The sequence below is a fragment of the Podarcis vaucheri genome (genome assembly GCF_965113315.1).
Source record: "Podarcis vaucheri genome assembly, chromosome: 12".
Lineage (NCBI taxonomy): Eukaryota > Metazoa > Chordata > Lepidosauria > Squamata > Lacertidae > Podarcis > Podarcis vaucheri.
The window spans coordinates 36,399,433-36,426,217 of NC_138750.1; the positions used below are offsets into that span (position 1 = coordinate 36,399,433).

At 44.2% G+C, this 26,785-nt stretch overlaps 1 protein-coding gene across 1 annotated transcript in view; it reads right to left on the reverse strand.

Annotated features, from left to right (window-relative positions):
- The window catches only part of COL1A2 (collagen type I alpha 2 chain), a 65,351-nt gene that overhangs the window by 31,466 nt on the left and 7,100 nt on the right, over positions 1–26,785 (reverse strand). The window contains exons 3-21 of the mRNA XM_082194105.1: positions 24,021–24,104; positions 23,570–23,626; positions 17,822–17,866; positions 17,247–17,300; positions 16,709–16,762; positions 15,993–16,046; positions 14,436–14,489; positions 12,825–12,878; positions 10,010–10,054; positions 9,188–9,241; positions 9,034–9,078; positions 6,805–6,858; positions 5,334–5,432; positions 5,075–5,119; positions 4,868–4,966; positions 3,424–3,477; positions 3,187–3,294; positions 957–1,010; positions 745–843 (exon numbers count right to left, since the gene is read on the reverse strand). Of these exons, the coding sequence (XP_082050231.1) occupies positions 745–843; positions 957–1,010; positions 3,187–3,294; positions 3,424–3,477; positions 4,868–4,966; positions 5,075–5,119; positions 5,334–5,432; positions 6,805–6,858; positions 9,034–9,078; positions 9,188–9,241; positions 10,010–10,054; positions 12,825–12,878; positions 14,436–14,489; positions 15,993–16,046; positions 16,709–16,762; positions 17,247–17,300; positions 17,822–17,866; positions 23,570–23,626; positions 24,021–24,104 (1,212 nt within the window). The remainder of the gene's footprint in view (positions 1–744; positions 844–956; positions 1,011–3,186; positions 3,295–3,423; positions 3,478–4,867; positions 4,967–5,074; positions 5,120–5,333; positions 5,433–6,804; positions 6,859–9,033; positions 9,079–9,187; positions 9,242–10,009; positions 10,055–12,824; positions 12,879–14,435; positions 14,490–15,992; positions 16,047–16,708; positions 16,763–17,246; positions 17,301–17,821; positions 17,867–23,569; positions 23,627–24,020; positions 24,105–26,785) is intronic.

A 26,785-nucleotide genomic window follows, 5' to 3' on the forward strand; every position in this document is an offset into this window, starting at 1 on the left:
GCTTATTTCAAAGAAGAATGTTTTGCATTTTTAAGTGAGTGGGCCTCATTTTCAACCCAGCAACGTGGATCAGATTGTAATTATCTTCCAATTTAGCGCTTCTCCAAATTTTGCCTTTTTGGCTCAAAAAATGTATTGAAATGCTTGTTTTAGGATAAAATGTGCCCTGCCAGGTTCACCTCGTGGACCACCTGGACTTTTAAAACAAATTAATTGAGAAATGGGCTGGAATTGATTTATCAATGAACACGACAGAAATTGATGCAGACTGGAAGTAGTAACAAGCGATTGACAGATCAGTCTATCTACCAATTAAATTCATGTTTACTGGGAAATGTCCATATTGAACTCATTGGGATTTCCTCCCAAATCACAGTGCAATCCTACACATGTTTAGTAAGCAGGTATGTATAGGGCTGCACATCACCTAAGCTCATTGTGCTTAACCCCAGGTAAGTTAGGATATGGGTGCAACCCAAATATCCACTGCAGCCTTAGTCTCATATCTGTATAATGGGAATACAAATAATCTCACAACATGGTCGTGAGACTTGAATATAGTGATGAATATTAAGTTCTCATAACTAAACATTACTAACCATCACCATAAATCATACTGCATTTTTTAAATGGACCATTTTTTAAATGCAAGCACTACTGGAGGCAGAAGGGAAACCCTCTATTTATTTGGATGCTGCTGCCTTGCAACGTCACACGATCCTCATCCTCGCCCTTGATACTTACTCTTGCACCCATGAGACCAGGTTCACCGGGGCGTCCAGAATCACCATTGGGTCCTTTAGCACCAGCAGCACCAGTAGCACCACGATTACCAACAGCTCCCTACAGAGGAGAAATGAACCCACAACCAGCTCCAATGAGAGGGAGCAACAACGGCAAGAAGAACATCTCTTCAAAAGAAACAAAAGCAGCAGCAGAAGGAGAAGGTAGCTTACCATCACACCAGCTCTGCCATCAGCTCCAGGGAGACCACGAGATCCAGGAACACCCTATGAAGGAAAATAACACACAAATATCTGGTCAGAAAAGAAGAGAGAGTTTTAGCCAACAGGCAAAGGCAAGGCTTGCTACAGCTAAGGATTTACAAAGGAATGCCTGGCATTTGTGATGGGATTGGGACCTCCCGAGAAAGCAACTTTTCCTTCGCTTAATAAAAATAGTTGCACTGGGCGCACACGCATCCAATGGCTGGAGTGAAACCAAAATAGGATGGTATCTCAGGGGCTTTTGCTGCCTTTATGCACTTGCAGCCCTGTCCTCCAGCACCTTTGTGTCACTCCTCAGCCTCCCCAGCACCCACTGCATAAGGTGACCGCCTCACCCTGCCCAATGATAGGGCCGGTCCACGAGAGGGATTCCAGTGGTCTTTAGAGGCTGCGGTAGAGCCCAATAAAGAGAACGGCAAGCTCTCAACTGGAATGGCAGGTACCATTTCAAGAAGGCCAATATAGCTCTGGGAACCAGCAGGGACCAGAGCAGGCGGAAGCATCCCTCACAATTAGATTTATCAAAAGGGATGCAACTGTGCTCTGTGACCTTAGGTTCACCTGCACATTAAGCCAGTTTTGACAGGTCCATGTCTCAGTCTTGATCAATATCGTTGAATTTAGTGGCAGATGAAAACTGATAAAGCAGACCAGGTGCAAAACAACCTGGGACAGCCTTCTGGATATTATGAGGCTACCTTCACTACCTGACATTATCCTGCAATGACCATAATGTGTGTTGCCGGGAACAGTATCAAAGCGCTGTCATCAGTGAGCATGTAGACTGTCAAAATGAGCTAACCACCAAGGCCTTCAGGACTTTTACAATGCACTGCAACCTAGGCCCACAGGACAAAAGGAATGGTTTATCCCAACTGGGGAAAATCAGGACCAATTCACCCATTCGATTTATCCATTCCTGCTAAGCGATCTCTTATGCCTCAGCATCTGTGGAAAAATAATTTGCGAACATGTTGTGCATGCAAATTGCTTCTTCTTCCAGTGCTAGATCTGGAGATTGGCAAGGATGCAGCTTTGGCAAGGAACAGTTTTTCCTGTAAAACACAGTATGTTTCCACCGCTATGCAGGCACAGAGATCACACACGGGACTGATCCAATGGCTAGAAAATACAGTGTGCAGCGAAGCTGTCACTGTCGCAAGAGTTGGTTCTACATCTCTGCCAGATTCTGAGCCCAGCCCCCAAAGGAACAACTGAACAAAGTTTCAGCAAAATTCAGCGTGTCATGATAAGCACTGATTATTTTGCAAAAATTAGCCCTACTGTGTCCCCAATGCACCAAGTTCTAAAGAAGCAAAAAGCCCATTGACACAATTTTAATTGAACAATCATATATTCTCAATTCATTGTTCATTACCCTCATTTACTACTGCTGCTGCTACTACACGTTGGCAGCTAGTGATTTATTTATTTTTACAAAAACCACAATTAGTTTGAAAATATTTCAGGACATTGGATGTCTAGCTGAGATGCCGCAGCTGAACTCTTGCTTAAGGCTAAAAGAATGGCCTTTGTCAGAGCAGGCCCTCTGGTAGCCCAGCACTGACTACCACACTGGAGAGAGACTGGGGTCTCAGGTAGTGCCTTCTCCTAGCCCAGCTACTTGGAATACTTTAACTGGAACCTTAGGTCCTCTACAGACCCAGAATGTGCTGCCTCCATCAAGCCATGGCCCACCTATGTATGCACATACATTGGAACATTGTCTGGTATAGACAAGAATGCCCCTCCAAGCACAGGTAGGTGTGGTCAACGTTAATCCCACAGGAATTTAGGAAGCCACCCTATATACCAGGTCAAACTATCTGTCTGCCTGGCCCAGTTCTATCTACTCTGACCAGCAACAGCAGCTCTCTAGGATCTCAAGCAGTGGAAGGTCTTCCACCTGTTACCTGATCCTTTCACTGGAGATGTCCTGAATGGAAAATGGGGTCTTCTGCATGAAGAATTAACATGTATATTCAGCCCAGTACCAATTATACTTCAGTTGGTAGAGCATGAGACTCTTGATCTCAGAGCTGTGGGTTTAAGCCCCACGCTGGGCAAAATATTCCTGCATGGCAGTGGACGTCCCTTCCAACTCCATGTTCTACGTCTGTGGATTTCCCTGGTGTTTTCTATTGGGTTGGGTTTTTGTTTCCTTTTGCAGCATACTTACTCTTAAACCTGCAGATCCAGGTGCCCCAGTCGAGCCAGGCTCGCCGTTGGAACCCCTCTTCCCTTCCTCACCACTTGGTCCAGCAGGGCCAGCAGGGCCGGAAGCGCCCTGTCGGGTAGGAAAGAGAGCAAAACAAGCCACCATTTTGAGAAACAGGCTGCATGATGGGGAGAAAACATAACCAACAGTGATTTCCACCAAATAGATAGCAGTGCTTCATGCAGTAAAGATACTCACAGGCTCTCCCTTGTTACCGGTCTCTCCCTTGGATCCAGCGGGGCCAGGTTCACCCTGGAGTCAAACAGAACAAGAGATCCCAACAGTGAACACTATGAATTTACACACACCTTTGTTTTTCTTCTTCTGAACATCTGGGCTGCAAAGTTATCCAAGCAACTAAGAACTGCAGCAAAACGGCCTAGCAGCAGCATCTCACGCAACGATACTCCCCAAACAAGTCTGTACATGCCCACTCAAGAGTTGGTTCCTACTTAAATCAGTGGGTCCCCCCCCCCACATCTTACAGGTAACCGGATATAGGATTGCAGCTTCAGTCATCCAAATTGGGCTGTTCCTAGCCCAGATTTGTGCTTGAATTATTGGGGTGGGGTGGGGTAGATGAAACCATATGTCTCACTCCCCAAATCATCCCATTACCCTGTAGCCTTACAAACAGTAGCTGGCACAGAATGTAAGAGGGCCAGGCCTGTCTCCCTTGCCCTGCCCCTGGTCATCTGAGCACTGGCTTGGATGGTGTGTGTATTGAAGAAAGGGAATCATCAATGCAGTACAATAGGGGAATAAGTTGTGCCCAGTTCTATGTTAATATGCAGTTACTAATTCACATCTGACTTAAGTCATGGACAAACTTCGTGGCTCCAGTATTCTCCCCAATATTGGTCTCCCTTACAGAGCTGCTGCAAGGATTGCCACTGTAAGAACAATTCTTTCATTGGCAAAGGTGACATAAAAGAGAGAATCTGCAGCAGTGACTGCCGTTGGCATTAGATATTAACAGCTTGGTGCAAAACTGCACTAGACCAACAGAAGGCAAAATAACCCCAGACAGTTTACATGATCAGACACTGCTTCACACTTGCTTGGATATTAACCATGTAGCAATGGTGCCAAATGTTCTAGCAAGGGCAATGGGCCAGCCAGGGCGGCCTAAAGTCAGAGCAAGCCCAGATGCTGGCAGGCAAGACCAGCATCCTAAGTACGAAGGCAACTCAGACACTAAAACGATGCCCTTCTGGCCTTTGTGGAAGCCACATATCCCCCCTGGGGACTGTGGAATTGGAGGGAAGCATCCGCTGGCCTCTGCCACTGGACAAGAGACCAAGGATCACTGGGGAGGCTGCACTGCCTGCCCCCGTCTCCCAGGAAGAACATCATGGCTATGAGAGGACCTACCTGGCTTATCGGCCAGATAAGGAGCAGCTTCAGGGGGTGGTTTGTTCCCTCCCTCCAGTTCCCGGGGCTGGAGAGCAGAGGAACAAAGGCTGCTGGGTTGTGCATGTGTGTGTTAGTGTGCAGCTGCATGATGGGTGATTTGGGAGATACCTGCCGTTTGTAAGCTGCTTTGATCAACACTTGACTGAAAGGCAGGCCATGCATTGTCAAAAACACAGGACCCATAAATTGCAAAAAGGAGGCATATACGGTAGATAGCATCACTTACAACAAGTCCTCTAGCTCCAGCAGCACCAGCAGAGCCAGCAGCGCCAATCATACCACGGGGACCAGGCAGGCCAGGAGCACCAGCTGGACCGGGAAGACCCTGCCCAGAAAGGAGAGAGAAGGAGGAGAACACATGTCAGAACTCTCCTCTGTAGCGCCACAGAAGCTTTTCCTATGGGACAATCCAGTTTGAGGCCTGCATACTTACAGCTGCGCCTTTAGCACCATTAATGCCATTGTTACCAGGGTTACCCTAAGAGAGAGAAAATGATAATGTTAGGTTTTAAATATATATGATCGCCTGCTCATGTTATCTAGGCATATTGGTTTAGGGGTTTGTGTGTGTGCGTGTGTGCAAATCGCTTAGATGTTTCTTTATGCCCAAGCGACACATATAAACAAAATAACTGAAAAGCAGATGCAAGGAACCACATTCATCGGTAGCAGAAGCTTCAAGGGTAACTTACTGGAGGGCCAACAGGACCGGAAGCACCAGGGAGTCCAACCTCACCACGAGGGCCAGCAGGACCAGAGGGACCCGTGTTGCCAGCAGAACCAACTTCACCCTGTTTGGGAAGAGAGGATGTGTGTGGTGAGCGCTGAGTGTTCAGTGTATGATTCATTTCAGCACTTATTAAACCTATACTACTCTAATCAGGCTTAAAACAAAACAAAGATAACATCTCCAGTGTGGCTGTCTCTGTTAAGAAGAGCACTAGATAGTACAGTAATCATGATCCAACAGTAGCAAATTGTTCAGAAAAGAGAAGATATGCTGGCCCTGTTGTTGCTATTATTATTATTTATTTTACAATCCTTACATTTGAGTTTGGATCATGTGATGCATTGCATCATGGTGGATTTATGGCAGGGTGAGTAGTGCAGCCGAGAAGGGTGCCTTCTCAAAGCCTGGCAAGCACTTGCCCTGCTTTGGAAAGGAGGTGTTAGGGCTCTGACGGGGCCCTGGAGTCCTCCTGCCTCCTTACAAAAGCAGGGGAAGTGCCTACTAGGGCACTGCCAGAGCCTCGCACCTCCTCCCCAAAGCGTGGCTTAAGCCTTTGCCCTCGCACAGGATGGCACATTACCAAGGTCTGCCCCTGCGTGCTGGCATATGAAGGCTTTTGTGATCTACAACATCCATATGAAGACATCATATGCTGTGCCAATGCCACATTAGCCTTCCTGATAGAAAAGCAAGTGCTTTATCTTTCTCTCTAGCTAGGTGCACAATTTCGTTACTGCCCATCTTTGCCTGGCTATTACAAACCGACCCAATCATCATGACCACTAGAACTAGCTCAGCAATAAATAATTTCATCTGCAATTTCCGCACATGCCATTAATTTTTCTTGCTTACAGGAGGGCAAATGCAGTTATGCGAATCTATCCGAAGTGAACAGCTAACCACTGATTCCCCCCCCCCCAAATGGTTTGGGGAAAAACATCACCAAATATCTCCCCTAATGCAAGATGTATATTTTTGGCATAGGGACAGAACCAGTTCTGTCTCTCTGCTCTTTGGTCCAGCAAAGCCTTACATGAGCTGAAAGCTGTGAGGAGATGATTTCCCCCAAACCCCCTTCTTTGCCCTCCACACTGCTTACCAAAGGATGCCCTAGCACTATGGAGCAGGGGGCTGCAGAGAGAAGGAGGAATTGGCAAAAGGCCACTTTTCCTCCTTTCCACTAATGCATGCTGCCTTGTGACAGTAGAGGGACACCACTAGATACAGCCCGCTGTGTGGAACAAACCAAATAGCATCACACTTTTGCATTTCAACTGCAATTTGATTAGTTTAAAGAAAACTACAAATGGTTGTTGTGAGTGTTTGCAGGTGGGAACAACCTGTATTCTTCTCATTGTACAGCTAAAGCATTGTTTGGTTTGAAAACATTTCGTTGAGCATCTGTGCCTGAGGGGGTGGAATATAGGTCATACCTTGGCTCCGGGAGCACCTGAGAATCCTGGAGCTCCAGCAGCACCCATGGGACCCTGTGAAAGTAAAGAAAGAGAAATCCTTCATGATCTGCAGGTGCAAATAGTAGGCTGAGAAGGAGACAAAGGAAAGAGGCCAGGCCATAGGAATCAATGACCAGGATACATCTCATGGGATCCTGAAGCAACAAAGTGGATTGCCTACATGACAACAGATTTGAGTTCTAGAACAAGGTTTGAATCCGATCTTAGAGCCAAACGCATGAAAATTTCTCCTTGCTTTTTTGCACGCCAGTGCCCCCAAAGCAGGCCTGCAAAACATGGGACCCCTGCCAGGTTTTCCCAGCCCAGGGAGATAGCAAGGCAGGAGGTTTCATCACTCTCAGTTCTGACATTTTAATCAGAACGTGGCATTTCCATCATTCCCTTTATATCGGATGTTCAGGCATAAGTGCTGCTGCTTATGCAGCGAAACAGTACCATATCTGCACACAATGGAGAAGAATCAGCAGACTTGGGGGAGATCTTGAGGTCTGCAGAAGTACCTCCAACCCACTCCCCACACCAAAAAACAACAACCAGGAAAAGGACCCTGGGTCGGAGGAGGAGAAAAAAATCCATTGAGGACTGAGCATGTTCACTGGGCACAAAATGCCAAGGAAGGGGATATGGCTCAATACGTAGCTTGCCAGGTCCATCATAAGAGGTGCCAGGGCATCACTACTGTCATTACAAGCCTTGCTTCTGGGCAAATGCACCTCTGTGTGTGCATGGCTCTAGAAACAAGAATGCTTTGTGCCTCTGTTTGGCCTCCCCTGAGCTAAGAACCATCTTAAAACCTTTAAGGTAGAATAAGGATGTATTTTGCTGCTTCTCTGTTTAACATGCTTGCCTGGCTGCTATGATAAAAAAGCACCCACTTTCTAGATGTTTCATTTAAAGGGGGGGGGGGAGAGACAGGGACCCAACACTGCATTAGCTACAAAACGAGAGAGCGCAATTTTTAGCATCGCTTGCGAAAGTGCAACAGAATGTGTTAAAAAATTGAGGTGCTGTATATCCAGCCTTAGAGCAATGTACTAATCACACTGGTAGTAACTGACCTACTCCTTCCTGAGTTGGCCAGGAGACAACGTGATTGGTTCGCTGCCTAGGCTAGACACTGGATATTCCAGGATATAAAGCAGGGTTGGGAAACGGATGTCACACAGACCCCTGTGGACATCTTTCTCCTGTGGTCAATCTCCAAATTCCCAAGGGGAGGGGCACTTGGAGAAATAAAGCCTCATGTTCCGTTTTTGAATCAGCCAATTTGCCCCCTAACCAGAGGCAGGAATGCTTGAAAAATTCAGAATCTGTGAATTCTTATGCAGACTGACCCGCTACACACCTCCTGGACTAATGTGTGGATCAGAAATGCAATCATCCTTTGGATTTCACATTTCTGCAAATTTCATGATACAATTATTCTCAGCTCAAAAAATGTATCCCAATGTGTTGTTTAAACATTTTCACTTTAGCATAACATATGCTTGGGAAGGTGTACATTGAGATAAAGTATGCACTTCAATACAGTGGTTTTTAAAAATGACAGATTAATCTGGAAGTGGGATGGAACAGACTTATTGAATGAACACATGCAAAATTGGCATGGAGCACAGATAACACTGATTAATCCATCGCTTCCTAAGAGTAGCTGCTTTATAAGCAGTGTACAAGGCATATCTTTTTATCTCAGCGGCTAAGCACCATCAGAAAACTGATGAGGAAAAGGGATCTTCAGATATATATATGTGTGTGTGTGTGTGTGTGTGTATTTAACTACAGAGCCTGGATTGCCACTAGTTAGGCTGCTGAAGAGGGCCAATAATGTCGCTATCTGTGCAGGGAGAGCTCCCACAGCTTTTATGCGGCTTGGGCTGGGCAAATCCAGTCATCACTGCGAAAGCAGTCAGTCCAAAACACTGGATTTCAGGCTCGAGCTGAGAAGTCTGTGGAAGCACCCTGAGAACACTACTACTGTTTTGGACAGCTCTTTGATGCCTATCTGGAAATGCCAAATGTTTGTTTCTGAAATAGAAGGAACGAAAGAAAAGATTTCCTTTTCTGCAACTGATAAAGGGCAGAGAAAAAGACAGGAGACCATCGCACAGAGAAATCCAAGTGCCTGGCAGGTCACAGTGTGTGTTGTTCATCAGGACAGAATGATAGAACATTAAAGTTTGGACTTACAGCGGGACCAGTGGGACCGTTACTTCCATCACTGCCACGAGCCCCCTAAAAGAAAACAAAGGTTCTCTTTACATCTTAAATTCCTGGTACAAAATTGAAGAATCCAAAAGAAAGAAAATGGAAGCCACGTTGTACAGGTAGGGGAGTCACTTACAACTGCGCCAGGAGCACCAACTCTTCCCCTTTCACCAGGGAGACCACGAGCGCCCTGAAAGCAAAGGACACGCAAATCATGACCGAATATTTCTTTACTTCATTTAACAAATTTCTACAGCACCCTTCATCAGAGGATCACAAGGTGGTTTATGATATAGAAACTCAAAAATTCATAATGTTGTTTAGCAAACAAAAACAATACCCCGCACAGTATTATTTTCTTTCTAGTACTAGTAGTAATAATAATAAGCTGCAGTGCAATATGAAGTATAGTCTAGTATAGCTTCAGTCTTTTCCCAGTTTCCACAATAGGGTGCAATGCTCCTGATTCAAGTTATGCATGCTCAACTCAGATTTAATTCAGTGGGATTGGCACACACCCAAGTGAGCAAAGGACTGCAGATTTACTGCTGCCCGAAACAAAGTACAGTGGTGCCTCGCAAGATGAAATTAATTCGTTCTGCCTGTTTTTTCGTCTTGCGTTTTTTTTCGTCTTGCGAAGCACTGTTTTAACGGTATTAACGGTTTTAAGAAAAAGGAAACAAACTTGCAAGACGTTTTCGTCTTGCGAAGCAAGCCCATAAGGAAATTCGTCTTGCAAAGCAACTCCAAAAACGAAAAACTCTTTTGTCTTGCGTGTTTTTCGTCTTGCGAGGCATTCGTCTTGCGAGGTACCACTGTAAGTCATATATTTTAATCAAATAGCATCATTTCTATTGAACACTGAGAATTCCATGAAAGCAACTAGCAAACTTTAACAAATGATAACAGGATTTTTGATGACTTAATATTGTGTAAGTCACAGAGAGAAAATACTTACAGGTTGTCCGGGAGTACCATTTTCACCAGGGGCACCAGGTTCGCCCTGCGAATGACAACGATTCTCCATTTAGCCCATGGTTTAGGTTGTCCTTTCCTTGCAAGTCTTATTACTGACTTAGCAAAAGATGCATTCAGAACGTTTACACTTCTGGCATTTAAATTAGTACACAAAAGTTCATACAAAGTAAAGCCTCTTATCAGCTTAGTGATCTAGTTAGCAAAGAGGGTTTGCAGAAGAGGGATAGAACAAATGTTGGCTGTAGCCCAGATAAAATGCGCAAAAGTAAAGGAAAAAGCTAACTGTGTGATGATCTTATGCCCCATTAATTTCATTGGAGCTGAAGTGTGACTCTTGGGACTGAGATAAACATGCTTTGCTAAAGGCAGCCACCACAATTGCATGCATGTGTCTGGACAGGTTGATCTATGAAGGTCTCATATACCATGAAGCTAACAGATGCACAGATTTCAGCCAAAGAAACTCTACTGGTATCTGCCAAAGTTGATACAGGCTGATGCAACAGGACCTGGGAAAAGGTCTAGCTTTTCTATCTGGGCTTTTGCACTCCCTCTCCTGCCATATGGTTGCAAGGAAAGGCTTTGTACTTCCAATTTCAACTAACCAGCTGAGGGCCACATGTGAAACTGAACCCAGTATTAACTGTAACTATGGTTTGTTGAGACAAACCAGCTTCATAACCCATAGCCTGAACTCAAATGGTTTCAGACAAGCCACAGTTAATATTAGCCACAGTTTCAACACAGCAAGCGACGGTTAATCAAAAATGGAAGCGAAAGCTTCCAAAAAGCCTCCTTGTGTCCGTACTAGAGGAGGAGGGAAGAGGGGGGAGATTAAGCTAAGCTTCTTCCTGACCCTCCCTGAGCCTGGGTCTTCATTTAGCTAGAAGGACAACCCATCTCCTTGTGATCAATACAGGAAGCCCCATCCCTCAACGTTGGCTTGCTTTGGGACCAATGGAGCAACTTGTATTTTTCTCAGCTTTCTCTTTCCATAGTTTTTTGACTGAGAGTGGTGTTATCTACCCAGCTGCATTTCAAAGCGCCATTTGGTTGGCTGGCTCCACCTCTGAGCTAACATGAAAACAGAAATTAGACAAAGGAATATCTGAGATTCCTGGCTGTAAAGCAAGTTTAAAAGCTCTCGTTTCCCACATATCCCATTTTGATACTTGCACACTTAAGTCTCAAGAACACCTACTAGCTTCGGTTCACTCCAGTAGTGAAAGGAGAGGCCTGTCAGCGCAAGCCAGTTCCTTATGAGACATGCATTTGCTGGCTTGCCTCAACACACGATTCTCGCTATTTCTGATGTCCAGGCTGTGAGCGCCATTTCTTTTGTAGGAAAAATGGCAGCAGGCATAGTCTAGAGGGAGGAGCAGCAGGCTTGGCAGAACACCAAGGTTTGCAGAAGTAAAGTCCACCCCCCGAAAGGGAGGGGGAACCTAAATTAGTCCAATACTAATGGAACATAGGAAGCTTGTAAGAAATCAGACCATTGCTCCAGCTAGCTCAGTGTTATCTACATTGACCAGCTGAGGCTCTCCAGAGTTTCCAGCAGGGCATCTCCCCAGCCCCAAATGGCAGATGCTGGGGAATAAACCTGGGGCAGATGCTCTGGCACTGAGCTATGGCGCCTCCCTAAGCGAAGCAGGCTCAATGACCACAGATGCTGAACTACTGCTGGGAGAACCCTGTATTATTACATTTGTGTGCTGCCCATAAACTAAGAAATGGGAAAATGGAGGAGGAAGGAGAAATGGAATGACTGGAATCAGGAATAGCAGCACTCCACACTATTAACGTTTACAGCAGCTCCCACTGTTTTTTATTTACATATGTATTTAAAAGGTAAAGGGGGTAAAGGGGCCCCTGACCATTAGGTCGAGTCATGACCGACTCTGGGATTGCGGCGCTCATCTCGCTTTATTGGCTGAGGGAGCTGGCATACAGCTTCCGGGTCATGTGGCCAGCATGACTAAGCAGCTTCTGGCGAACCAGAGCAGTGCACGGAAACACCGTTTACCTTCCCGCTGGAGCGGTACCTATTTATCTACTTGCACTTTGATGTGCTTTCGAACTGCTAGGTTGGCAGGAGCTGGGACCGAGCAACGGGAGCTCACCCCGTCATGGGGATTCGAACCGCTGACCTTCTGATCGGCAAGTCCTAGGCTCTGTGGTTTAACCCACAGCACCAACTGTGTCCCACATATGTATTTACATATGTATTTATTGGGATTTCTAGTATTCCCCACACAAAAGGGGAAAACAATAAACCTGCAGGTACTAGAATTCCACCCTTGTCATACATGCACACACAGAGTTCATGAGCAACTCAGGCAGTGGCAGGGGCAAGTTCAAACTAGCCACATGCTTTGGGGGATTGGTGGAGGCTCCTACTGGCAATCCCGAGTTTCGGAGTCAGAACCAGAAGTGCAGAGTTCTTCCACCTCCTTGGATCCCCAGATGTTGTCAAACTCCACCTCCCATCAGCCCCAGCCTGCTTAACCAAAGGTTGAGGAAGGCTGGCTTAGAGCAAGCTGGCTATTTATTTCATCTTGCTCCCATGCTAGAATTTGGACCTGCGAGACTTTCTGTTGTGTCCATGTATCTCAAGGGCTTAGTACCAAATTGCTGTTGTCCTTCATTCATAGCATAGGCTGATTTTTCTTAGAAGGATAAAAGCCTACGAGAACAAAACATGGACGCAGGATATTAAACAGAAGGGCTGCCATGCACTCTGTGCTCTTGCTGGAATACCCATGTAACATATATTAAAATTAAGTCATTTTTACCTTGTTGCCGGGAGCACCAGGTTCTCCTTTCCGACCATCCAAACCGTTGTGTCCCTATGTTGGAAGAAGAAACACTGATGGGTAAAGTGGCCCCCCTAGTTCCCCCCTTTTTAAGGAAACCATTTCTTTATCATGCAGTGGTTGAAACACAACTCTAGCATTGCTCTGCATTCATCATATTGGTTCCCCCACTTGAAAAGGATCATCGTCAGTTAAGGAGGGGCACAGTTGTCCTTCCTTAACATAGTTTGGTTCTGGTCTGCATCAGACACAAACTTTGACAGCCCTCTTCAGTTCATATGTTTTCGTAGCTTTATAGATGACTATTACCGCTTCTCATTATTTATACAGTGCCTTCAGCATGCATGATGCTTTGAAGAAAACAAAAGGGACTTCTTCCTCAAAAACCTAAAATTTGATACAGAGTAAAGAAACAGAGGAGGGGGAAAGTGGAAACAGGCAGGGACAGTGCAAGGCTTGGGGAGAAATGGTGCCAATGATGGCCCAGCAGTCCCCTAACCAGAGCAGGGCCTAGCCCTGCTTGTGACAATGACAGCCTGCCACTGTTTGCTTCTCCTGCCACTGCTTTCTCTGTCACCATTCACCACCCTCCACCAGGCCCAAAGACATGCTTCAGCGGTGGAAAGGTGCTTTCAAATGGGAGAAAGCTTGGCTCCCATCCATGGTGGCCAGCTGCCATCTTAGATTACCCAGAAAGCAATGCTCCAGGCCCCATACCTATGAAATCTATTTCATAGTTCTGTAGTCCTACCTAGATAATATTTCAGAGACCTATGCATTCGACGTTACACTTTGGGTAATTTAAAAATGTGAGTGTCCACCGGGGATGGGAGTTGAGATTGGCTCCCACACAAAACCAGCACTGCTGCCTGCCACTGACAAACATCTGAGGGTCTGGCAGGGAGGGCAGTGAAGGATGGTATGGCTAGGCTAGTGGACAGGTGCCCTTGACCAGTGCCCAACGTGGCCAACATTTGGCGCCAGGCCTGGAAACAGGGAAGCAACCACAGTTGTTTAGGGAAATGCCTTTTCCCTAAAGGAGAAAAAACTGGCCTTTCTCAAGACAGTTAGAAAGGGCCACAGTAAACTAGGGGAATGTGGCAGACTAGGTAAACAGCGGTCATTGGCTGTTTTGATGAAGCAGTTACTACCACTTCCTTCGGGTGGAGAAGGAAAGTGGTATACAGGCTTCTTTTTGGTCTGCACTTAAATACTTAAAACTATGCTTTAAAGTGCTGATTGTACGTTCAAAATTTTGTCAATGACATATCACAAACACATGCAGGACTTGGGACTAAACACCCTGTGAGATTTATGATCACATCTCCCTTAAGTTGATGGTCATTGCCATTCAAATGGCGTGTGCTTGCTGCATCATGTGATCAATAATGTGGGGCGGGACTTACCTGCCCCCCCCCATATTTTATTCAAGTTGGCATCCGTGATGAAGACAGAAGCTTTCTTTATTGCCACCTTGGCAAACAAGCCTTAGGCTTCTGTCTAAGACCAGTAGCTGCACAGAATAACACACCATAGGTGTATTAACTGTCATTACCCTTAATTTTGTTCCTGTTTCAGTCAAATGCTCACCCTTATTCCTTTGAAACCAGGCAGGCCAGCAGTTCCAGGAAAACCACGAGTACCCTGGGAGGGAAAACGAGAGAGAAGGCTTAACATCTCAAATAAAAGCTGCTAGACAAAGTACTTGGGTGCAATATGTTAGTCCCAGCCACCAAGGTGAGCTGCTTGCAAGTCTCATTGCCACAGTCACTGATCCCTCTATGCACTGCTTTTGCCTTTGGGTCAGGAAGCTGGCATGACGCATAAGCCTACAAAACTGTCCAGACTCATACAGAGTCAGACTATTTGTGCATACGGTCTACTCTGAGCAGCAGTGCTCCTCAAACAGAGAGCCTTTCCCACAAGCTACTGGCTGTTTTTAGCTGAAGATGTCAGGAATCAAACCTGAGACCTTCAGCATGCAAAGCACATCTTCTGTCATTGTGCTCTAGCCCCTCCCTTGTCTTTACAGGGTGTGTGTGTGGCTTATTTAGCTCAAGGGCTCCTGGTTGCTGATCCCTAGTATAAAATGTTCCAAATTCTGTTCATTTTATAGACTTATATGCCACACAACAAGCAAAGTATCTCAGAAGTGAACACGACCCATCCATAAAATTGCACAGAAGTACTTAATATCAGTGACTGATGCAGAAAGATGGAAAGACACAGCCCTATCCACTATAAAAGAATGGCTGATAAAACTATTGGACTTGGCTGAGATGGCAAAATTGAATTAGAGAAAAATAATTTACTGACATTTGTCAAGGATTGGAAATTTCTTATGGACTTTTTGCATGAAAGAGAAAATGATCTTAACACCTGGTTTATAGAAGATTGAATGGTTGGATCTTAAGGAATGAATGTCATATCATATGTAGCTGCAGGACAGAAAACCAGAAGTCATTTTATTTTTCTTCTTCTTTATCTTTCTTTAGTTTCTTCTTACTTTTCCTTTCCCCCCTCATTTTCTCTTTCGTTAGGTTTCTCCTTTTCTTGTCTTTTCTTCCTTCTGGCTTTGCTCTCTAACAGATTAAGTAGCTGTTTAATCTCAGTATATTATATTTAAAAAATGCTTGGATATGTATTTTTGTATACCTTTGAATAAGTACCAATAATGTTTTTTTTTAAAATATTGGTATGCATTATCACATCAGATAATTTACTTGTTTAAACCGAAGGGCCTTAAACTGGAATTTGAAACAATTATTTATTATTTATTATTTATATTATTTTATTCTTATTTATTGAATTTATACAGCGCCCTATACCCAGAGGTACTGTTAATGCTTGTTTAATAGTAATAGTCTAGAGTTCCATAGCTTAGGAACAGATACACTACTACCATATTCCTTGTAGAATAAAAGTGAACATCATGTGGCAACCTTCATAGTGCTGCGCTCTGGCTAGGTGTTAAGATTCCAGCAGGTGTAAATAGCTAGAATCTTTGCCTTAGTGGGAGGGTGGCATTGTACTTACACTAAAACTACTGGTAAGGAGCGGTGGCTGGTAATTTGATTTCCTATCCTGCAGTTATGCAAACAGATTTAATCAGCAGATTAAACAGGCAACAGAAAACACAAAACTCACCTGAGGTCCAGGAACACCCCTCTCACCAGGTCGTCCAGGTTTTCCAGGATGACCCTAATGAAACATTAGACGAGATGACTGAAATCTTTTGTGTGCAAAAGCAAGCGAGCTGCACATATTTAACATATCTCTATGCAAGGTATAAAAAAACATAATAACTTAAAAACTGACTAAGCATGCAGCATCTTTCCCTCAGGAGACATAATGTCACATTTGAAGGCTATATTTCCTCCGATATTTTTAGGACAAGAACTTATGATGGAGGTGGTATTTAAGGTACTTATATTAAAGGGTAAGTCCTACTGAACTCAGAAGGGACTTACTTCCGCTCTGGGATTGCACTGCACATTTCTTAATTTCACAAAATGCAGATTTTTTTTGGAGATACTTTTCAGAAACAGAACAGTTGGGAAATCCAGCTTTTTTAAAAAACCAAACTGCTTCGGGGTTGCAGAATCCATTAAAATATCCTTAAAACTTTTAATACACTACAACGCTGTGGTGGCATTCCAGTGGAATTTAGGAAACATGTTCAAGCAATCAAAACACATGGAAATGGAGCTTTTGTACCAGAAGTGATGGTTACAAGAGTGTGGGTGGGGATGGGACACAGGGGGCAGTCCACAACAAACGCTGATAACCAATGTTTGGAAAAGGAAATAGCTCCTACAGATTCCCCCTCCCCCACCAAAATCCCGGTTCAAATGAATACTTACATCTTCACCAGGCTTTCCAGGAGGACCCATTGGACCACGAGCACCTTGGGGACCCTAGTGATGGGGGAAAAGGTTCATTTGAAACAAAACAATAGTTCTTTCATGCTACATATAATCTAGTGACTTGACTAAGCCAGAGTTCTAGATCTGAATTCTTTAATCCAAGCTTGCGGTGGGGGGCTCTTTATTTATGGCTTCTGGGTTTCAAAAAAATAATAATCAGAAGACTTGGTTTGGTCTGATTTCAGCTCCCCCAGTGGTCTCAAAGAGTTGCAGAAATCTAAAGCCTACCTGTCTAGCAAAAACCCTTTGTCTCCCTCAAGCTCTTTTATGTGTTTCCCCCCCGCTTTGAGTAAACCAAGCAGGCGTGGGCTCTAGCAGAATCAGAACTCGTTTCTTGCTTCTCCCACCCTTGCTAGCTTGCAAAGGAATCTCAGATAATAGGCCCAAACTTAAATCTGGGGGAAGGGCTTCATTGCAAATGGGTATTTCAGAATTCCTGTCATTCTCAGAATAGAATAAAAATGGTTCCACTTACTGTTTGACCAGGTTCACCGGGTTCGCCAGCATGTCCCGCGTGGCCTGGAGAGCCCTAGAAGCAGGGTGGGCGACAAAAGACATTTTATATGGTTTTGAATGTTACGTGTGGGAAAAGTAAGTACTCTTCTAGCAATGGGGGTGTTTGGAGAAGAGAACTGGGCATGGAAGCAGAGTGAGATTTGGGGAGTTATAGGCTGTGATTCAGGCAAATGTTGGGGTCCTTCAACCCAGACCAGTCTAGACCAGACCAGGTGGACCATTGATAACATGGAGAGATACCAGGCAAACACATTGTGTGTTTTGGGCCTTCTGGGCAAGGACACGAAGGTGCAAACTGGGAAGAGAACCAGGAAACTGTGAAAGCAGAAAGGTCATGGCTCATCAGTTTGTAAACTGAGAACTATATCAGGGGACTGACAACAGCAGTCCTGGACCTGTCAATATAGGGCACCTCTTATACATGTGGGGTTACCTGCTTAGGGTCTAGTCAAGGCAAAACTTGTGTAACTGATGCTTTCTGCATGTGTATCAAACATATCTCTCTTCCTATGGCTGTGTTCCAAATATACTTACAGGGGGTCCAGTTACTCCAGGAGGGCCTCTGGGTCCCATTATACCCTGGGAAAAGTTAAAGAAATAGTTAATATACTGCAATAGTAAAATGATGGTCCAGCTAGTGGTTTCGGTAGCACTTAGGCTGCAATCCTGAGCCGCACTTACTCGGGACTAAGTACCATTAAACGCAAGGGGCTTACTTTTAAAGAGACATGCATAGGACATTTCAGGCACTGTTAATCATTTGCCTGAAATCAAGCTTCAAGATTAAACCATGAACCACAGAGCAAAAAAATTGATTATAGTATTATAATAGCCTTAGATTATATTAGTAGCATAGCATCATAAAGTCAAAGCTGTATTTTCCTGTGTTTATCTATTGCTAGCATAGTATTAATACTTGCACTAGTTGAAATTTGCCTCTCATCCTTACATTCGCATATGTAATTTGCCTTAAACGCTATAGATATTGTACAACCTTCCCCAACCATGTGTCTTCCAGATGTTTTAGACTACAAAGCCCATAAGTCCCAGCCAGCATTGGCCAATGGTCAGGGATGATGGGAGTTGTGGTCCAAAAGCTATGGAGGGCACCAGCAGATGTGGGAAGGCTAATATAGTACATATGAACAGACTCCTATTCAAAGAAGGGAAAGAATTAAAATTTGCGCTTTAGCTTACCTGAAACGTCTCAGACAAAAATTATTCATCTACTGCTTTATTATATTTGCCTGCTTTTACATTTTTATTATTTTTCATTCTATTTAACTTCTCTTTTAGGATTGTCAATCGCTGATTTTAGAAATTGTGGAACCTGAGCTGCATCAGATTCAGAGGCGGGGAGGTGGATTCCGGTGGATTCCAAGAGATTCAGGGATTCAAATAACATATCTGGTTTCCCTTTGATGTTTGGGTCTGATGGCCATTTTGTAATTTATTGTGGTTTGGGGTTTTCCTAATGTCAATACTTTGATCTTGTGATGGGGTGTGTGTGTGAAATGTAATACACACACACACACACTGTGGTGATGTCTGGAATTCTAATGAATCTCTTTGGAAATTAGATGGCATATACTTAAAAAATAATAACAAACAACAGTGATAACTCCCCCAAGGGGCAGGCCTGGTAGACTGTCCTGCCCTTCCATTCTAGCATGTAGCAGAGAAGTCATGCAAAGAGGTGGGTGGTTAAGAGCTCAAAGCTCCTGATGCCACCCACCTGCTCCTGTTTCTTGTGGTTTTCCCACCTCCAGCTGTGCGGAGCCTTAGGGGGACATCTATAGAGGAATCACACATTGGTGCATTTCCCATCATCACCCAAAAGATTTTGACAACCAGCCCAAATGGCTGCTTTTGACACTAAGTCCTGGCAACTGGCCCAGATGGGTTTTCAAAATGTCACTGTGTCAGATCATTCCCCCTTGATCTGCATTCTCACCAGCTTGATCTTTATGAATAAGAATATAGAGGAATTGTCTGAGGACCTAAATATGCCCATAGTCCTAGTTGCAAATAAAGAGAGCAGGAAGAGGAGCTGCCAACCTTTGTTTTATTCCAAGACCGATTTTAATTAGCCTCAATGATCAAACCGCTTACTCTACAATAATTTCAAGCAGATCCCTCTTGTCTAGGAAGGAGGTGTCTCCCTATAATCTTCCCACCACTTGCACAAAAATATGTTCAGAGAAAAATCAGCGGCTATTCCTTGAGCAGAGGTGGCACAAGCTGATGGATAATGGATTGGCGATCTCTTCCCAATATGGATGTTTAAATGTTTTCTGCAAGGTTAGGCCTTTTTTAATCACTTTGATGGTTGAAGCATCTCTGTGTTCATACTGTAGAGAGGCCCTCTCCATTTAAGTGATCAAGAAAGACCTTGTGGCCATGAGAGCTCCATATGCACCTTGAAGTTCTCATGGCAACAAGAAGCCACAAGATCAGGGATCAAGAGATTACATGGAGCTTTAAATCAGAAGTATCATTGGAATAGGAGAACGGGGCCAGGATTATGCAGGAGAACATCAAAGCTCCTGAACATAAAATTACTCATATGTTCTCCATAATATATTATCACTGCCCTCTTAATAGCCACCACTAGCTTTAATATACTTTTTAATTTTCTCTAAACATTTCTCTCTAAGCTTATCATTGAAGGATACTGCAGCTTGCTATAAGTGTCTCTAAAACATTGTTCTTTGCCATTTCTTCCACTGCCCTGCAAACAGTGGAAGATAACTTCAGGAAAAGGGTCTTGGAACCAGCTGTATGGTTGTGCCATTCCAAATTCTGCCAAACGTTGGGCACTGTGCTCATACCGTACAGCAGGAGGGAAGCAAACTGTGGCCCTCCAGATGTTGTTGGACTCACATCAGCCCCAAACTGCACGGCTAACGGTGAAGGAGCTGTAGTCCAATAACATCTGGAAGGCCACAGCTTGCCCAACCATGCTGTAGAGCAGGATTGGTATTCTCCCAGCATGCAACAGAAGGGTGAGGTGTGAGAGTTACAATGCATACTAGTGATATCAATGCACTGGCTTCTGTGTTCTTGGCTGGAGGAGGTGACTTCTGAGCAGGAAAAATATGTGTGCGGCAGTGGCACATGAAGGGTGGGGGTGGACTGGCAGCTGCGCCCTCCTGGCAAAGCTGCGCTTGCCACAGTGAGGATGGGGCAGAGTGGCAACAGTGCTGTGCTTGCTTAGATTGTGCTTGCTTGGATTGTGAAAGGATAAAATGGCAGAGAGGTCAGGGCAGCTCTGGCTGGGTGGTGGTGCTGGTGGTGACTCCACAGGTGCACACAAACTTTTGTTATCACCACCAATTCAGAGCTCTGCTGAGCTTGCCGACATCTTGCCCCATCCTGGCATGCACAGTCTTGTTGCCACTCTGACCCCTCATACATGCTGTTGCTGCATATACGGAAGAAGACAAAAAATTGTGAGGGCTGCCACCCTTGGGAAGCTGGAAGAATCATAAACAAGTATGAGGGTGAATTGAGAAGACTAGAAGCTATGAGGTACCTTCTTGGAGGCTCACCACATGGCAACCACAACAATGTAGGGAGGCAGCAGAGGGGTGGGAATAGTGGGCCAAGTCACATGGCCAGAGGCTCCCTAGACGATTATAGGTGCCACATGGTAAACTCAGATGTGGCTACTGTGTGGTTCCAAGTAACTGGTCAACCTGTCCTGAGGTGTCTTGTGGCAGTACTGTCTCTGGAGGTTTAGGGCCCTGAAGGAAAATACCCTCAATGGAGCCTCCCTTGCGTGGGAAGAGGTGGCAAATGCACACTGAGTTTTTTTTCAGATTGCGCCTGATTTTCCTAGACTGCACAAAGCAGAAATGGCAGAACTGTTTGAACAGTTGGTCTTGAGGCACTGTCCAAACAGTTTTACCAGCCTCTGGAACCAGCCCTGTCCTACAATGCTCCTGGGACCTTTTTCACAGTCCACCTATTTCTGAGTCAGGTTTGACCATTGTGACTTCTTAAAAGAAGTTGCCCCATTTGTTTCCGCCATGTTGCAACCTTATGTTTATATGTTATAGTTATCGGTGTGCATGTGTGTGTGTGTGTAAAAAACAACAACACAATATCCTCTCTCTTTCTAACACGAGAAAGGAAATATCAGAAATGGCACTCTGGACAACTTCAGCATTCTCTGGAAGTGACGAGAGGAACCATCAGCCCCTTGCATTTCCTTTCCCCTTCCTTCTTGGGGGGGGGGGAGACACATATTGGCCTAAAGAAGGGACAGAATGAGCATCTCTCCATGCAAGCTGTATAAATAATCTCTCCTCAGACCAGACATGGGAGCATGAGGAATGGAAGAATACTCCTCATGCCTTGTCAAGGCTTCAAGAGAACATCTGAAGTGGTCTACGGTTTCCAGGAATTCAGGTACTAAATACAAAAATACTGTGTATATATTAGCATTTCGATGCAAATGAATGATGACAGTTCATTCTGGGCCTTTTAATTTTTTTTTATTTGTTGTGAAACCAAGTTCCTTCATGACTATTTTTTTTAAATACCATACTCAGTTCACGTTTTATATAATCCAAAACACATCCATTTGGAAATAAATCTAATTCTGTCTGGGCAATCCCATGCATCTTTACCCTTGGAAACAAGTTCTTAGTCTACTTTCAGTTGGCAGGGCCTTCTTGGTGGCAGGCCTATTCCTTCCCAGGGCACAACTTGTCCCTTGTCACTTCTGTTTTTAAAGAAGGCATGTTCCCTTCAGCCTGTGTTTGATGAATGTGCTATGCTGAAACTGTTTAGCAGCTGATGGCTTTTAACTTTAATTATTTTTAATTATTTTTATTTAACAGTATCCTTATAAGTTTTAAAATTGTTGCATCTTTATAAGTTTTAAAACCCACTTTGGGAGAACAGTGTGCCCCAAAAGCCATGCCAGAATTAAAAAAAAAGTCCCACTATGTTCAGTGGAGCTTACTTTCTAGGAAATATATTAGAGCCAAACTACACACAATGTTTAATGCATAGTTTGCCCTTGAGTGCAAACTGCCAGGGCACAGGATCCACTCTGGATGGGCACCCGAATGTGTGTGTGGAGGACAGTAGGGGCTTTAAAAGTTTGCCCCACACAATGGGTCCCAGTCTGAATCAGGAAACCACACCTGCAGCTTGCATTGCCGGGGGAAATCTCCCATTCACTTCAATGGTAGTTTTTTATCTTTATGCAAATTGCAAATGTGGGGGTCCCAATCCAGATCGGGACCACATCTAAAAAAACCCAAAAACCCTACACACATGCCACATGCCAAGGTCCCAATTCAGACCAGGTCCCTCCCCCTTCTCCTTGCTGGAGGGGATGGGGAAGCTGGCACTGAAGCACAAGTTACAAAACATCATGCATATTTTGGCGATTTAACCTGCTGTTTGTATTATAGCTGACGTGTTGCAAAGCATGGCTCCTAACTGTGCAGGTGATGGTTTTTGTTTTGTTAAAAACTGTTATAACCACAGAACATGAGACGACTTGACCATTTTTGACGATCATTAATTCAGCAAACCTGACTGCAGTATTTTTTCCCTTGGACATAAATGCCATCAAAATCAAATCAGTGAGGTGAGCTTCTAATCAGGCGCTAAACTCCTTTCATGGGAACCAAGTTCAATGGGCCAACTTCCAATTCACTGGGCTTGTTAGTGCTGATGACTCTGGCCTGTCTTGCCAGGTGGGCAAGAATCACAGGTGAAGAAATTAAGTGGCCATGCCCAGCACCTATCACAACGCATTACATCTGGCAGCCCATGTTGGGACAGAGCTGCATGGGTGGATAGGAGTTTCTTCCCTTCCAGCCTGTGTCTCATGAGAAGGCCAGCAATGTCGTGGTCTCCTGGCTCCAGTCACTGGATTCTATCAGAATCTATGTTGGAACCAAAGGAACACTGGATAGCTGATCTACCTTCCTTGGAAGTGACCTGGTAGGGTGCAAAACTCTTCCTCAGTATGGGCTTTCTCCATTCAAGAAGCACACTGGATGCAGGAATAGTGGGATCCCATGCATTTTCTGAACACGCATGGCTTGCAAGGGATGACAATGCTAGATGGGAGGTACAGTGGGCCGTATAATGCTGCTATATGGTCTGCAGGTCAGTTACATAGCAGAGACACAATGTGGGGAGATTTCTGTGAGCGGGCTGTTCCTTGGGGATTCTCTGTCGCCACCAGTGGCAAAACACACCAGCACAATTTGAATTTGTGCATGTACCTGTGCGAGAAAGGAGTCATTTGCTTACCATAGGTCCAGGGCCAGGATCAGCTGCTTTGGACATGTCATATTGAGCACCAAAGTTCTGTAGGAGATAAAGAGGAAAGCTAATAAAGAAGAGCTTGATCAGAATTTAAATAATATACTCTAATCCAAAATGAAAATGAATGCAGGGTAACAAATTTGCATTCCTACATCTCAAGTCCTCAAGTTTTTTAAACAACAACAACATCACGAATAAGAGGTTGAGTGAAGGGAGACAGAAGGGATCAAAGTAAAATGGAAAAAGTTCCTTCCTTCCGTAAATGTTTCTGTATCTTCAAGGATGTTCCTACCTATGGATCTCAACAGTATTTCTATACATGCCTGAGAAGATACAGCTAAAGATAATGGTCCCTGCCTTTGACGTGACAGGCCTTTTATGATGCTTCAAGACATCACCAATCAACTTCAGTAAAATAAAACATTGGATGCCTTACTCCGCCAAGACCAGGAGGGCCAGGGGGGCCTGGGGGGCCTGGTGGACCATCTTCACCATCTAAGCCTGGTGGTCCTGGTGGACCCTATGGGAAAAAATGCACAACGTTAAGTTATAAAAATATATAAATAGCTACTGAAGATTTCAAAGCAGTGACATCATTTAAAGTACAAATATATGAGTCTGCACAATCGAAACAGCTGGTGTTTCTGTGCTTTACAATGTGTCACTGTTGCTTTCAGACAACTAGAAGATTTAGTTGTGTGATCCTATGCATGTACGTATATTCATATTTGCAGGCAGGAGAGAAGAGAATTTCAGCCTTAAAGGCCTTAACATAGGAATGAGGAACCTGAAGCTCTCCAGATGTTAGAATCATAGTGTTGGATGGTACCCTGAGGGTCACCCAGTCTAATCCCCTGCAATGCAGGAATCTCAACAAGCAGTCTCCCATCCAGTTTGAAACCATACCAGACCCTGCTTAGCCTTGCAAACGTTAAAGCAGTTTTATTGCTTGTTGTGTTGAGGGATAATAAATCCCACCATGGCTGACCATTGGCCATGAAGGCTGGAGTTGATGGGAGTTGGGAGTCCAGCAACATCTGGAGAGCCACAGTTTTCTCATCATGGGCATAACATGTGGAAAAGGCTGAGCACCTTAACATTTTGTTGGCATATTAATGCTAGGACTTACTGGGTGACAGTCAATTAAGTTTTACTCAAAAAGAGGTCCATTAAAATTAATGGATATAAGTTAGGTCCATTAATTTCAATGGATCTACTCTGAGAAAAATTTAGCAGAATACCATCCATTCACATTTTTTTATGTCTTTAAAAACTTCAATAATGCATTGATTTGAGGCTTGATAAGGATTCTAGCCACACATTGTTAGAGAAGGTTGTTCCTTGTGAGCTATCATACAGAGATTGTGCTAGGGAAGACCTTGCCATGCTAGGATAATTATACCGTAGTAACCTTTTAACTGCCTTTAAATGAGTACATGTTCTAACTCCATGTTATCTGCTGTTTGGCTTTGGAGAGGTCCAAACAAGTTAATTACTTTCCTGATTTCACTTAACTGTTGCTTGTGCCCCATTTGGTTGAGCAAGTGGGTTTGCAAAGACAATAATCACAATGATTTTCATATATAAGAATGGAGACACATTTGCTTGTTAACTCTGAGATTGATGTTCTTAAATGGTATAAATCTCAGCAGAACAACAGTCATGCTAATTCCCATTAGTTGAGTAATATAGTTCCAGACTATATTAGTTGAATGAAAAGAAACATATCAAAGCATTATAACTCAATGCACTCTCTGTTTCATGGTTTTTCAACCATCCCATTTTGCTACAACTGCCAAAGATTGCACTTATCAATTCTGTGCTAATCAAAACACTGCAAATTCTGTGTTTAGCTGTGGATAAAAAGGTCAATTTTTACTAAGCCTATTCAGAGTCTAAGGGTATTATTCCAAATAACAACAAGCATTCCAAATATCACTGATGTGATTTAAATAATAATAATTGTGGCTCACATGTTAATCAGATGACCCAACATCTATTCTAGTAACAAGAGGCTAGAGTGGGATGGACTCAAAGTCAGAATCTTTCCTAAACTGGTTCTGAGTCATCAGATATTTCATGATGTATGGCAGATACTTCTTTATCAAGTATCCATCTACAGACTCTTGGATTCAAGGTGGCCTCTGACGCAATAGCAAAGGGATCTTCATGTCTTAATAACTTAAAGCATGAAATATTCTGAACAACTCAGAATATAGCCATGTCTGCAGTGACCATTTTCAAACAAGCTGGTGTGCATCTCACACAGCACAGATGATTTCAGGATAAAGGCTTGGTTCCTTAGCACACTGTTAGTCCTAAATCAGGCCTCCAACCACCAAGTCAAATCCAGCACACAAGCTGTTTATGGCAACTACCAGGTTTGGGCTACCTAACCTAGGCCTTCAAAACTTAGGAAGAAGGGAGCTCTTGTCAGGCAACCGGGAGCTCCTTAATAACACAATACTGTGATAGGCATGGTGGGTCACAAATTGTTTGGGTTTAAACATGCTAAATATTGAACAGCAACCGTTACTTCATTCTAAGCTACTACCGAGGGAAGAACAAATCTTGAAGCAATTCTTGGAGGCCCAATTTTTGGCAGGGATGCTGTCAGGGAAAGACTTTGAGGGCAAAAATCCAGGGCCCCACTCAGAAGAGAAAGACCACCTTCCCTGACATATTAGGGGTCAAGCAGCACATTTTTAAGTGAAAGAAGCAAGACACTTTAGGGAGCCCCTCCTCCCTGTAAGACTATTAAATCCAGAATCTAAAGCTACTTAATTGCACAAGCAATAAGTAATATATTACCAAATTGCCCTCATAGTGCTTCACATTTTTCAAGGTAGCAAACACATGTTTTCCAAATAATTTGTTCACGGGGCGGGGTGGGGGGAGTAATAGGATCAACTCTGGCTCCCTGACACATTGTCAACTTCATTTGCTACACCTGCACACACACACACACGCGCACGCGCGCGCGCACACACACACACGTAAAATGGACTCTGGTTACTGAGCAACTGCACCTCTGAGGCCTCAGCCATGCACATTCCTTGACCTCTGTGTCAGAAATCCCACAGGCAATTCCAACCCAATGGATCAATCTCTGAACACAACCTGCTTTCCCCCTCTTCCTTCCTCTGAACCCTGAAGAAGCATTGCACCCAATATTACAGGGAAGGGAAATCAGGTCGCATC